The sequence below is a fragment of the Phasianus colchicus genome, chromosome 12 (assembly GCF_987193195.1).
Source record: "Phasianus colchicus chromosome 12, bPhaCol1.hap1.1, whole genome shotgun sequence".
Classification (NCBI taxonomy): Eukaryota; Metazoa; Chordata; class Aves; order Galliformes; family Phasianidae; genus Phasianus; species Phasianus colchicus.
Genome location: NC_143447.1, coordinates 14,281,621 through 14,295,113, shown reverse-complemented (window position 1 = coordinate 14,295,113; position 13,493 = coordinate 14,281,621). Strand labels below are relative to the sequence as shown.

Below are 13,493 nucleotides of genomic sequence, written 5' to 3'. Positions count from 1 at the left end.
CTTTTAATGCAGGTAAAAACACCCTGAATCATCTTACCTTTGCCGTGGGCTAATAGAGTGAGCTCATATTTGCTGGAGATCAGGTGACATCTTTAGCTTGTTCCTGTGTCTTCGCCCTGGGCGCAAGAAAAGAAAATTACAGGTCAGACTTTGTACAGCAACTGCAGAGAGCCCAGGGGTCCTGCCTTTGAGCTCATAATGCCCTCTGTCCCCCCCATAAGAACATTAACTCTGGCACCGGTAGGAAGCTGCAGTCATGAGTTTAATTTCCATTTTGTTTAAGGATCACATAAACTTAAGGGCACAGGGGAAACAACAGTGGCATCTGTATAAACTTTAACAAGCTAATCATCAAGCGGGATTGACAGCGTAATACGAATAGATGGAAGAATGTTGATGCTTTACCTCTGGCATTTATCACTGTGTAGGCTTCCTAACTTGTTCAGCCTTAGAGTATTGAGTTAGGGGACCTCCTATTCTTAGAAACTAACAACAGATTTGGAAATTCAACAAAAATCTGGAAGGAATGGCTATGAGTGATGGTGAATAATTAGAGACCTCTAAGCTTTTTTGCTTTGAATTTGTTTTCAAAGGGTTTTTGAAGTTACAACTTATGTTGCTGTAAACATCACTGTCACTTTTGGGGTCTTTCATTAGCATTTCTATTTGTTAATCTCTCTGCAAATTCAAATGCAAGTTCTCAAGCTTTGTGCTGTATGATGCTTTCTTGTAGTCTCTGGGCACAACTAAGTGAGCTATCCCCAAACTGTAAAGAACAGAAGACATGTTTTTTCCCCAACCTATGCTGTTGGTATTCTTTTTCTCTTGCGTTGCCGTATGTGTGGTGAAATGTTTACAGCTGTTTCTAAAGCTTCTTCACATAGTAAAAAAGAGCCAAATCACTGAGCTGTGATTAGATCTTATGGAAAATGGGATCTGATAACAGGGGGCAGCATTGTGTTCAAGGCAGGGCAGAAAGCAAACTACTCATCTAGCATCTTATGATGCAGCAGGGAGAGGTGATCATCACATGTTAATTACTAATCCCTGCAAGAGGATGAGGGATGTGGAAGTATGATATGTTAAGAAAGGGGATCCAAGACATCCAGCCTGTGGTTTGTTTACATCCATCAGCTTTCCTTCCTTCTGAAATTCACACAGTGGGAATTAATAGTTTTACACAGCTCTAGCGACAAATACAATTGTCACAAGAAAGAGAATGAAGCAACAGTGTGGAAGAGCTCCTTTAAACAGCTTCTAATTGTCTCTGATATAATTTTCTGTCAGCGCATTAATTTGTGTAAGACATAGTGTGCTGGCTCTGCTCATAAAACCCATTACCTACTGTCTTCCTTCCGAGACCATTTGAGGACATTGTTCCTGTACTCCCTTGGTTCTCTATCCTCTTTCCATAATGGTCTGTTATTAGATTTTATTGAGTCCTGCTGATGTGAAAGAAAGCTAAAGCCTTGCTTCAATGTCACTTGTCAAATGCGTTAACTCTTATAAAGACTTCAAGATTGGCATTGGATATTTCCCTTGCCTCTAGGATTAATCTTTTTACAAGGCACAGATGGATCTGGAAAGTATGGTGCACAGCATGCTCTTACTCCCTGCACCTCTTTCTACCAAACTTAACACCCTTCTAATATTAGAACTTTTTCTCCATTAAGGCCATCTGTGTTTCACAGTTGCTACACTCAACTGTACTATTTCATCCCTCTGTGTATTACCTAAGCTCTCAACTTTTAGGACCCGTAGAGCCATCTCCTTCAGTTTAACTTAAGTTAGGTTTTCAGTGTGTTTCCAGAGACCAGGGGGTCAGTGAGATAAGATGGCCTGACACACAAGAAAAGGATAGTGCCACTCTGTGTTTAACTCTTTGTTATGCTGAAAGCAATATGCCTGCAAAGGCTGGTCAAAATTCAGTGTTTTTCAGGTAGAATGCCATCTCTCTATCTAAAATATGGTATTTCATGGAGTGCAACATCTTTTGCTGTTGTTCTTGTTGAAATTAGTCTTTTCATTTAGAAAACTGAAATCTCTGAACCTGAATTGGAAATGAGGCTATATAACTTCTCTTATTGCCTGGTTGCCTGTAGAACATCTTGTCCATCAATCAATAGTCCCCATAACATTCCCCATGAATGGACTGCTGTGATTCCATAATTATGCACAGGTATTTTAATTTGGTTAATTTTATAACTTGGTAGTGATGTCCTGGGATCCTGCTGGCAGACACAGAAACCAAGGAATGTCATGCTTGTATCACTTGTTCACACATTGCTGGGCTGAGCTGGAGAGAATTTATCTTAGCATCTGCCTAGAACACTTGGTCAATAAAGTTCTGCAGAGTGTAAGGATAATCACATGAAAATAGTCCCTGGCCAAGAGTGGAGTGGTTTATGCTTCATTTTACTGCTCCTTAGAAGATTAGGGCTTTAGCTCCAGTCTGTGATTGCTTTGTTAACATCAGCAAAGAACTGTGTGCATGCATTGACCATCTACCATGTTGCTTTGCAGTACTGAGTTCTGTAAGTATTTGTCTTATGCCTAGAGACCAAGGCTGATGTTACTTCATCAGCAATCTCTAATTATTCATTTAAAGAGGAAAAGCTCTTACTAGAAGGACTAAAGAGACCCATGCCACAATAGAGTACTTATTTGAAATGTAAAAGGCTGAAAATAATGCTCCCAAACTGGAAAGACAAGACCCAACCTTCATATCCTGCATATCAAATAATTATCTCCACTGTCACTTTACCAATCTCCCTCAAATGATTCCGTCCCTGCAGTGAGAAAGCTGAGCTGAAATTTCTACATCCCTGAAAAAAAAAAAAAAAAAATTATGTTTTGTTTGTACTGTGATGTTTTCACATTGAAAAAATGACCCTGGAAAAACTTCACCCTCCACTCATCTTTCTTACCTGCTCCTCCTTGATTACCAAGTCCTTTGATATCATTCAGCTGAAGCTAAATGTGGACTCTGTGCCCTCCTAGGAATCCAAACTTCAACTACAGCTGTACTCCAGCGTGGTTCACGCACCAGGGAACAAACTCTGCTCTGAGCTACAATCCTTACATACATGAAGAGGTACATGTGAATCAGTGTAGTGGCCCTTGGAGCAAACTTTCTCCCTGAATTGCACTTTGCAGGGGAAGAGAGGCCGCAGAAGATGGAAGCGCTCTCCTTCCCTGGGCTTTGCCACGCAGCCACGCAGTGCCCTCTGCATGCATTCCCTGCCCTGTGACTGCTTTGGGGCAATGTCCATGGCCTTCATGGTTGCAACTGGAGAGAAGCGTCGCAGCTGGAAGCCCAGAACTCTCCGTGAGCCTCAGTGATACCACTCCACCTGTCCCTCATGCTGGGTGTATCTTCCGCTCGTTGTCAGCGCTCGTTAAGACCGAGGGCATCTCTGTCTCTCGCTCTGCCTTCTCCACGTCTCCGGTTTCATTGGAGCAGAGTCAAACAGAGCCAAATCCACACAGGGTCTGGAATGGATCAGCAGGTCAGCTGGGAATGCCTGTCAGGCAGCCAGTGAGATCCCTCCCTTCTCGCTGGCTTTCTTTGAGGTTTGTAGCTCTTCTGCTTTCTTGTTGCTATTGCCACCCTCCCCACACTCCCCCTTGCCACACACCAAGCACCCAGACCTTTACTGAGCACTTTACTTAATCCCCAGGATTCTTTATATAGGGATTAATCTTCTCGTCACAGTGGGAGAGCTCGGCGGGAGGGGGTACATTTATCTCTCCTGCTGAGGTCTAGAGTTGCATTGCTGTGATTATTGGTGGTAGCAGTGTGCGTGTGTCTGGGGATCTGTGTTTAGCTTCTTCGTTTCTTAAACGGCACAGGGGCAGCAGCCAGGCACGTTTGCTTTCTGGCTGCATTGTCTGCTGCTAGAGAGAGAGATTGTGAGTGGGGAGCAGCATGGCAGAACAAGAAGCCAGTGGCTTGCAAGTCCTTCTCTCCACCCTCCAGGTAAGAACAGCTTGAACTAATGAGAGAGGTGCTTGGGCTTGTTTTCCTCTTTAGTTCACCAGCAGCGACTTGTCGAGCTGAGTTTGTTCTTAGGAGCTCCCTGCTGGCTTGTCTCTAAAAGCATCAGCACACAGGAGTCCTGACCTGCACCTCCCACCCTAAAACGCCTTTATGAAACGAAGTTTCACTATCCGAAGACGAATGCTGGCAGTTACTGCTATGCATCAATCACCGAGCCCTGTCTGCAGTGCCTCGGCTTCTGCAATCTTGCTGTGTGCAGCAGGGGACTGAGGGAGGTGTGAGGAATCGGCTGCTTTGCGATGAATGGGACCTGACAGCACTGTCAGTCTGTGAGCGAGGCGAGCGAGGCATGCAGCACTGCTCCGAGAGCCATGGAGAATGAGTAAACAGATCTGCCCGGAGGCTGCAAGTTCCTCCCTGTCAAACTTACTTCACCAAGACCCCGAAGCGCTCTCAGGAAAGCAGCAAAACCTCCCGAGGTTGGGCTTGGTGAGATGCTGAGTGCTCAGCAAATGTACCCGAGGAGCAGAGGGGAGGAAATGTTCCGCTCCAGGATCACACTTGTTGGACAGGAGAAGTATTTCTTCCTTTGTCTGTAGGGTATCCCCTTGATTCTCTTTTCTCCCAGCATGTATGTGCTCCTTGTGGTCTCACAGGAGAGGAGGCATGACCCACTCTATGAAACAAGATGCGTGTTTTGGAAGGGAACCTGTGCGTTCATGAGATACCGTTATGTCATGAGTGGTGGGTGGGAAGTGCTTTGCCAGGACAAGTTGCTTGTACAAAAAAACCCAGCTTTTAGATGTTTATGGTAAAATTCCAGTTGTCTGCATTTCTAAGGTGCCCTGATCTGGGTCAGAGCACCACAAGGACAGGAGTTTGGGGCAGTGTGCTACAGGGTCTTTTCATCTGGGGCAGCAGGATCCTCTGACGGCTTCATGCATCACCAAAACCTTGCACTGCTGCATGCACAGGAGCAGGAAATAAGGAGCACGTTGTGTGAAACAGACTTCCCTCCTGGGTCAGCCCAAGAGCTCATGTCCCTCAGCCCCATGTTTCTGAAGGTTTTTGTGACCCGTCAGAAATGTGTATAGAAGGTCGTAAAACCCCATGGTACGTAATTGGCTCCAGAACCACAGCTGCATGTGGTGATCAGCCTTGACATCTTTATCCAAGCTTGTGTAACTGTCAACAACTTTCATTTCTCATAACATTGCCAAACCCTCGTTTGCCCTCCATGGAACCCTGTGGCGATGAGTTCTGCAGAAGAATGGGCACACATGAAAGTTGTTTACTGTTCTTTTTATGGCAGTGTAACTTGCCTGCCTCTGTTGCTCTTTCAGCATATGTAATGCGTGTTTTGCATTAGATCATGTTTTTTGCCACATCCAGGTTACAGTCTGTTACTTTGGATAACTGAGAACTGAGTGTACATCTCCTGTTTCTTCTTATACTTTCTAACGCTAACAGTCCTGGTGCTCTGTGCATAATCTGGGGACAGAAAGGGACAAGGCAGAGGAATAAATTGGGATCTGTAATTTAATATATGTGATTCATTAACAAAGCTGCATGGAAGAGGATGAAAAATATTTAGAACCAAGTGAAAGAGCTGGCAAAACTGCAAGGGTATCAGCAAAAATGCAAGGCTGCTAAGCATTCAACCACAGCATTACAAAATCTAACCGTAGTACAAGCAACCTTTTTTCCAAAAAGTTCATATTCACTTAAAGAAGAGCAATGGGCTTTACTCTGATTTGTTCTGATTCCTCTCCTCCTCTCTTACCTTCAGCCAGAATTTGATCAGTGTATCACTCCAACGCTGTCACCTGTCCCAGGTGCACAAACTCAAAGATAAAAAGGACCTTTGCTACTCATAGTCTGGAAGCACTGGCCTGGGAAATAATGACTTTTGCTGACATTTGCATTTGCTGATATAATCTCTCCACACTTTATATTTTCTCCAACAGCTGTCCAAAACACAGTGGCTTTGTTTTTGTATCCTGCCAAATTGCCAGTGCTAGTTCATATTATTTTATTGGGCATGAAGAACATATCTGCTGAGTACAGCAGGATGTTGGAGGACAGTACTATTGTGTATTTTCCTTTGTTTTATCACGTAAGTCTCGTTTGTATACAGAAAACTTTCAGCTGGAGCATGAGGGAACATCCATCCACCAAGCTGCTCTTTACAGACTTCAGAACAAAACCAGCCTTCTTCCTTCAGTCACACACTGACAACTAGTTTTCTATCTTACTTCCAAATACTGGCATGGATTTCTATTCCCAATCTGAAGAATGTACCAACCTAAGAAATGCTCTATCACCATCAGCTGAGAGAGCAGTCCAGCTTATCTCCTCCTGGCACAGACTCCTGGTCTCACAACCTGGCTTTGGTAAGGATGGTCTCACGCAGACCAAAACTCAAACACTGTGCACTTTGTCACAGAATTCCTGCTCCAGTTGAAGAAAGAAACACATTTGGTTTTTTTGAGTTCTTCAGAACTGTTAACAGAGCAAAAAGGGAGCATGATCCTCCAATGACAGCAGAAACTCAAGGAAGCACGACTCGTTACAGATGTTCTGAAAAGTGACAAGGTGAAAAGCAAAAGCTGCTTTTAAAGCGCGGCTGCATTTTGTCACTGAAATGTCACTGCAGGGAAGACATGACATTTCAGATCCCTAGGTAAGAAGTGCTTCATTGCTTACAAGGTACAGCTTTCAAATGTGAGTTTCAGATTTAAGAAAAACCTCTCCCTATCTCACAAGTTTTGTATCAGTATTGCAGTGCCAAACCATTAGGAACTTTCTGTTATTTCTTATTTTGCTTTTAACCCTGGTACTTTCTTCTTTGCTCTCTCTTCTTGACTCTCCCTATCCCACCTGCTCCTACAATTATCCCATTCGTCTCTCATCCTGTTCTGTTCCCATCTCTGCATCACAGACCACAGTAATGTCTTTGCATCCAGCTCTGCTCTGTCTTTCTTAGCCAGTACAGTACCTACACCAAGGCTGGGTTGGTTACTACTCTTCACTCTACTCTCCAGTCAGACTGTGCCAGAAATCAGCATCGTCTCCACGTACAGCTTATGTTCAGGGGAGAAAACGATGTTTTGCAGGCAGCCTCCTTAAAACTAAATCCCAGACAGATTTGGGTTTAGATCCCCTATTTATTTTAATGCCTAGAAGTTGTATGTGGGCATTGATTAAAAAAAAAAAACACCAAACTATCAATAACTAAGTAGAGCAATAGAAAATGCAGCATCTTTTGTTGTGTCCCAGATTATTGAATCATTTGTGATTTCAGAGCATCCGTGCTCATACTGCTGGTTATCCCAGCTTCATCTCACTCCATCCTCCAGATGCATGCTAAGTAAGCAGCATTTTGATTCTTCCTCTGCTTTCTCCCTGCTCTTTTCCTTGCTTGCCAGGCCAAGATATGAGCCTGCCTTGGTTACCCCTGAGAACATCTCCTTATTGCATGGCAGTGTGCACTGTGTTGCCTGAGGAGTCCCAGATTTCCTGTTGGCTCTCAGCACGGTGTTCACATGCTTCCCAAAGCCACACTGTCTGCGTGCATATTCCACTAAGCTGGCAACCCGTGGGGCTGTTGGCAGATCTTTGGCTCATACTGAACCCTACTGTGCTGGACTGCAAAGGTTTCCGAATGTTATGGTTCAAAAGGAAAGAGGTGAAAATCTTATGTATCCACGAGGATGTGATCTGTGTAAAGGGATTCCTGTCTGAATGACTGTGGTGCCCAGCAGGGAAGAGATGCGGGATTCACTGTTTGCTAACTTGAACCTCTCTGTTCCATTGCACTGCTTCTCCCGAGCTGTTTTGCTGGCTGGCTGACAAGGCAGTTCTATTGTTATCCTAAAGTCAAGTGGGAAGATATCTGTGCTGCTCCAGTGACAATGAATATAAATGCATTTTGCAAAATGCTTTTGTCTCCTCTGCATCCTTGCACTTATACTGTCAGCAGAGCAGTTGAGATTCCTGGGACTGAGCAAAATGGATGTAAAACACCAAGAACTTCTCAGCAAGCAGAACGCCTGCTGGTTTGCACAGGAGGTGGGAGAGTTTGGAGTCGGGTTCTGTATTTTTGGGAGGCAGCTTGGCATGCAGGGGTTAGTTGAATACTCTTACAGGGAAGAAAACTCAGCTCAAAACCAGATGGTCATTTTCATGTGGTTCATTAACTGTGTTTTATTGAGATTGTTATATCTAAAGTAAACAGCAGTGGATTTAGTGTTCTCCTATTCCTTACAAAAAATATTCTAGCTTTGGAGCAGCAAAAGCAGTGCAATTAGGTCAACGAGACACTTGGTTATGGTGTTCCAAGGAAAATCCATCGTAGGGAAACACTGGATGCTCTGTCAGTACTCTCCTGTCTCTAATGCCAAAGCAGCATTGTATGGGAATTGCTTCCACGGCCTGAGCCAATGATTGAGCACCTGGTGAGGGGACACAGCCAGCCCTGGGAGCACAGGTGAAAGCAATTCCTGGTTCCACCCCTCCCTAAGCCTCATTTAAGGGCTGGCTGCCACAAGGGAAGGGTGTTTACCTGCAGGTTCCTCCTTTTGGGATATTTAGTGAGCCCTCCTCCTTGGGATGGGTAAGCAAATCCCTTTTTCTTTAACTGCATTGTGACCATCCCCATTTTTTGGGGGGTAATTGGGAACTGGTTATCTGTTATTGCTTTCTCATAGAGACATAGATTGCATATGGTTTTTTGTTTTTTTTTTTAAAGAAAAAAATATTCTGCAGACAATTCTATAGAGGGTCTTTAGGCCAACATCACAACTTTCAGAGTCACTGCTTGTTCTTTTTGCCTCAACTATCACATTCTCTCTGTCTAAGGAGAACCTAAAGGTAACTCAGAGCTCTTCCTGGCTCACCACCACGGGGCACTGCTAAGCAGGAGGAGCCCTTGCACCATCAAGGGACAAAGGAGCCCAACATCTGGGCATCAACCCCAAATTCTTACACGGCCGTGGAAGACATATCAACATTTGGCATTCCTGTCAGTGCAGAACACTGAAAGCCCTCAGAGGCAGCTGAGGCACGTTTTGGGCTCTGCTGAAACTCTTCCACCAGCTGAGCTCAGACCAGGCTTTTGTTCTGTTCTCAGGCTGGCTGCAGCTGTTTCTCTGAGCGTGCTGCCAGCTCCTCTGACAATGCTTTCAGTTGGGCTCTTCAGAATTCCCTGTGACTGCATTAATGAAAACGTAAGACCTTGAGATGTTAGATCTACCCAGAGGCTGATCAGAGCACCATTAGCTGCAGCTGCAATGAGCAGGAAAGCGCATTGTATTCTGGCCCCAGAAATCTGAACAGAACTTTCTCTGCCAAGGAAGAAAAGTTAGCTTCAGTCTGTCCTTTCCTGGAGACCCTCTGGCTCTCTTGCTGTAGAAATGCAAATGTGGTCGGATAGTTTTGTCATTAAATCACTTGAATGCAGGGCTGAAGAAGTGGGTTACATCCCAATGCATCTGGCTTAATCATGTGTTAAATTGCTAATAATCCCACTGTGCCTCCCATTGGTGTTAGAGAAGATCAGGCAATTAATATTTGAAAAAAAAAAAAGTGAAGTTTTGCTGAAATAATGATTTTTTTTTTTTTAAGTGAATCAATAATTGTTTCAGTATGGGACTTGGGTAGAGCACAATAAATAACGCACAGAACTATGTGTTAAATGTTGAGGACAAATAGCTATGCAGGGTGATTGTCAGGGAAGCGTGCACTGCTCATGCAGCAGCAGGGGTTTTGTGAAATAAAACAAGTTACTGTGTAATAATAAATAATATAAAAAATGCCAGGGGGCCAAATGAGGTGACACAAACAATTTAAAAGCAATGCTTCTCAACCTGACCCTGCACCTATGGTCAGGCTGTTTATATGTAGTATAATAGTTTGCTATGCAACAGTGAGCAGCTTTATATTGTATATTTTTTGGACAACTGCAGCATTATGGACATGCACATTAAACTACATTGTGTAAGAAAGTAAATGCATTTGTTTAAGACATGCTTAGCTTTCACATACGATTTAAAAATATTCAAATGATTTGGATTTCTATTTGTAAGTCACAAATATTGTTGATGGTTGCTGTGCTTCCATGGCTGTTTTGTATGCCTAATATTAATGTACTACGTCAATATTTTTGTGTCAATGGAAAATATCCACCTTCACCTTCTCTTGGGCTTCAATAGTTTCCCTCTGTGAAATACATGAAAAGAGTTGTTTTCATACAGAGAGATGTTTGTTTGAATAGATCTTGCTTATGTTTCTTTATATAGCATAATCTTATTTCTAGTGTATTATGCTACATTGTGTTGTAATGATTTAGCATTCCTTTTCACGCACTTTTTCTCCCCAATGCATTGGAGCAGTCCTCTTGGCTTTATCTGTAATAGGAAAATATGTCTTTGGTAGAAAATGCATTCGTGGGCATCTCTGAATGACAGTTTATTACATTACACTTAGCAGAGAGTCCTAGAAGGTTGCATTGAAAAATGGATGGGCTGATATTGGTTAACTTCAGCAGCATCTTGTAACACCAGAAGTTTCATGTGTATTAACAGGGAGAACAACACCTCCAGGAGGTTTAAGAGATGGGGGTGGATTTTGTGCTGCTCATTCTGAGATAGCAGGGCTGAAAATTGCTCCTGGAGATGTCCCTGTCATAGGGACACTGGTTTTGTGAAATCATTCCTGTTTGTGTCAGGATAGGTAGCAGAGTGCACATGTTCACCATGCTTATGAGAAAATCAGAGGGAGAATTTGTGCTTCTGGGGAGGAGGGGATAAAAGCCTCTTGCCTTCCAAAGAGCTTGGGGAAAGTACAGGACTGAGGTGATGCTTGCCACTCGCTCCTTATGAAGTTAGCCATGCTTCTTGGGGGAAGAGGGAGAGGAAGGTGAGCCCTTGCTGTGTGTGTTAGGGTTGATGTATGGAGACCTGAGTGCCTCAGGTTTTCCTGTCTTTGCAAATCCCCTATATGCAAACACTAATCACCCATACTTGCTATTGAGCTATGCCAGACTTTAGCCCCATGACTACGTTCTTCTCACCAGACCTGGATGTAAAATAATTCCCTGTTGCCTTTCTCTGTTCTGTTAATAAGCACTTGTCTCATGGATAGTCTATTTGCACCTGTTGGCCTACAGAGCCTGATGTGCTACAGGACACAAATCCTGTTCCACAAGCTGAAGCCATTCCGCGTGCTGAGCTCACTGCTCCTCTCCACAGGAGAAGGGACTTTGATTTTTGATCAGAACAGGCTGGTTTGGGCTCCTGAGGGAGACTGGAGCCAGAATGCAATTGGAAAGTGGTGGGATGCACTCCTTGATAGGGATCTACAGTCTTCTCCAGGGATACCTGGATGGTCCAAGGCAATCTTGCCTGACTGTCCTTCTGCTCCCCACTGACAAAATCAAGTTTGATGTGGAAAGTGGGGAATGAGTGCTAGGAAGAAGCCATACAGTTTGTTCTCGTACAGCTCTAGGCATGAATGTCCAGCCAGTTGACATGAGTGAGTCCTCAGTGCCTACAGTCCTGGAAACTGTGCATCAGAAGGAATGTGTGCTGTTATTTTACAAAAGACAGTTTAATTTCAGAAGAGGCAGTTAAGTTAAAGCTCCTGTTGAAGCAAGAATATGAATCAGTGAAGACACAACAAACTCACATCTGTGACTCAGTATTTCCTGCTGATCTGTTGCACTGTTAGGGCCTTTGTTTTACTGAATGGAGACCTGCCGTATTATAAAGAAATTAAGGTTTTAGAAGTCAAGAATTTGTCATTTGTTTCATGTCTCCTGGAGAGGACAAAGACAATATAATGGAGACCCTTCTGCCCACAGGCAGTACTAAGCTACGCAGAAGAGAATGAATGTTTTGCACTGGGTATTGATTGACAGAGTAACATCTGCTCAACGAGAAATTCCCTGGGCCAAGTGAAACCTCCTTCCCTTAGGGGATTTGGAGAGCAAGGCTGTCACTTTTTTTTCTTTGTGATTTCTTCTCTGGGAAGAGCACAGCTTTTTCTTTAAAGGTGTTGTAGGTTCAGTTGGAATTAATGAGTACAGCAGAACTTTTACAGTGAGTCTTTTTTGAAAATTGAGTAATTCTGACACAGAGTCCTGTAGAAGAAATAACTAATCAACCAAGGCAAGGCCTTGCCTTTTTTCCACCTTTCAAGAAGGGATGCTTGAAGGCAGAACGTTTTCTTTTTATTTTTCTGACACTAGAGACAAGGAAGCACCACAGAATTGCATTTTACTGCAATCCACTACTGGAAAGTCTTTTATGTGCATTAATTGTTGGTGTAATTTACAAGCAGAGGTTTTTCCAGTGGGAATTTGATCCTTACAGTAAATGGAGATGAGTTCTTACCCACTGGACTGATCTGCTCCTCCTCACTGTTCTACCTATTTCTTTCCTTTCAACACACAGAATGGCGGAGTACTGATGGCCAAAAGAAGACTCCTGGGCTTCGTTCTCAGGACTACTAAAAACTCTCTCTATAAAATTCATTTAATATCTGTGCCTCCTGATTTCTTCATTTGATTGCTAAATAGTACCAAACTTCATCTGCCAAATCTGAGTGCTGAGAAGCAATCACACTGCCTCCCAAATTAAAGTGTGGAACTACTTACTCCATGAGCGGATGACACTCGTGTAGTGGATAGAATTGACTCAATGCAGGTGGTTCTCTACCACCCTCTTATTTTGGTGGGATTCCTTCTGGAAGGCCAAAGTGGAAGATTACAGTGAGGATGAAGCTGGATATCCATTTAATTTGGGATTAACCTGACAAGCGGGAGCGTAACAGGGAGGGAAAGCATAATCAGTTCACTTGGCATAGGGAATGCCCACCTGTCTGCCCTGCAAAGGAGGGGAGGGCGAATGGTCCACCTGACCTTTCCCTACGATTAAAATACAGATCTGATGAAGTCAGAGGAACAAACTGAACTGCCTTGTTCAACCCTCTGTTTTTCCAGGAATAAACTAGCACCATCCTCATGGTTTCTGGAGAGGATAGAGGACAGCAGAGGTACTGAATATTTATTTTTCTGGCTTCCTTTTCGAGAAAGTCTCCTGCATTTGAATGGCTCCTTGCCCCTTGTTAGCGTGCCATAACAAGGGGAAAGAGCTTGAGATGCCAAATGAAGAAGATTGTGTGTCTGGCTGTGGTTTTCTTCAAGTTTCTGTTCCGATAGGACTTGGGTCACCTGATCTCCCCATAACACGCAAGGATTTCAAGGGGACAGCTGGAAGTAGAGGTGCATTAAAATGATTTTCATCTAAGATGAAAACCATGTTTATTAGTGGTTTGTTTCAAAAGATCCCATAGCTAAAGCTGTATCTCACAGAAAATTTTGGAGGGTTTTATCTATGAGATGGTTATCTGAGTGTCTGGAAAACTTCCTAGTTGAGTTCTCCTTCTGTGTCCTAACAGAGCTTATGGTGATCTGTTCTATTGATGGTCTACT

At 43.6% G+C, this 13,493-nt stretch overlaps 1 protein-coding gene across 1 annotated transcript in view; it reads left to right on the top strand.

The window, feature by feature from the left end:
• Positions 1-3,789: 3,789 nt before the first annotated feature.
• Positions 3,790-13,493, top strand: part of AGBL1 (AGBL carboxypeptidase 1) — a 374,640-nt gene continuing 364,936 nt past the window's right edge. Inside the window, exon 1 of the mRNA XM_090149019.1 lies at positions 3,790-3,979. Coding sequence (XP_090005145.1) covers positions 3,929-3,979 — 51 coding nt within the window. The 5' untranslated portion in view covers positions 3,790-3,928. The remainder of the gene's footprint in view (positions 3,980-13,493) is intronic.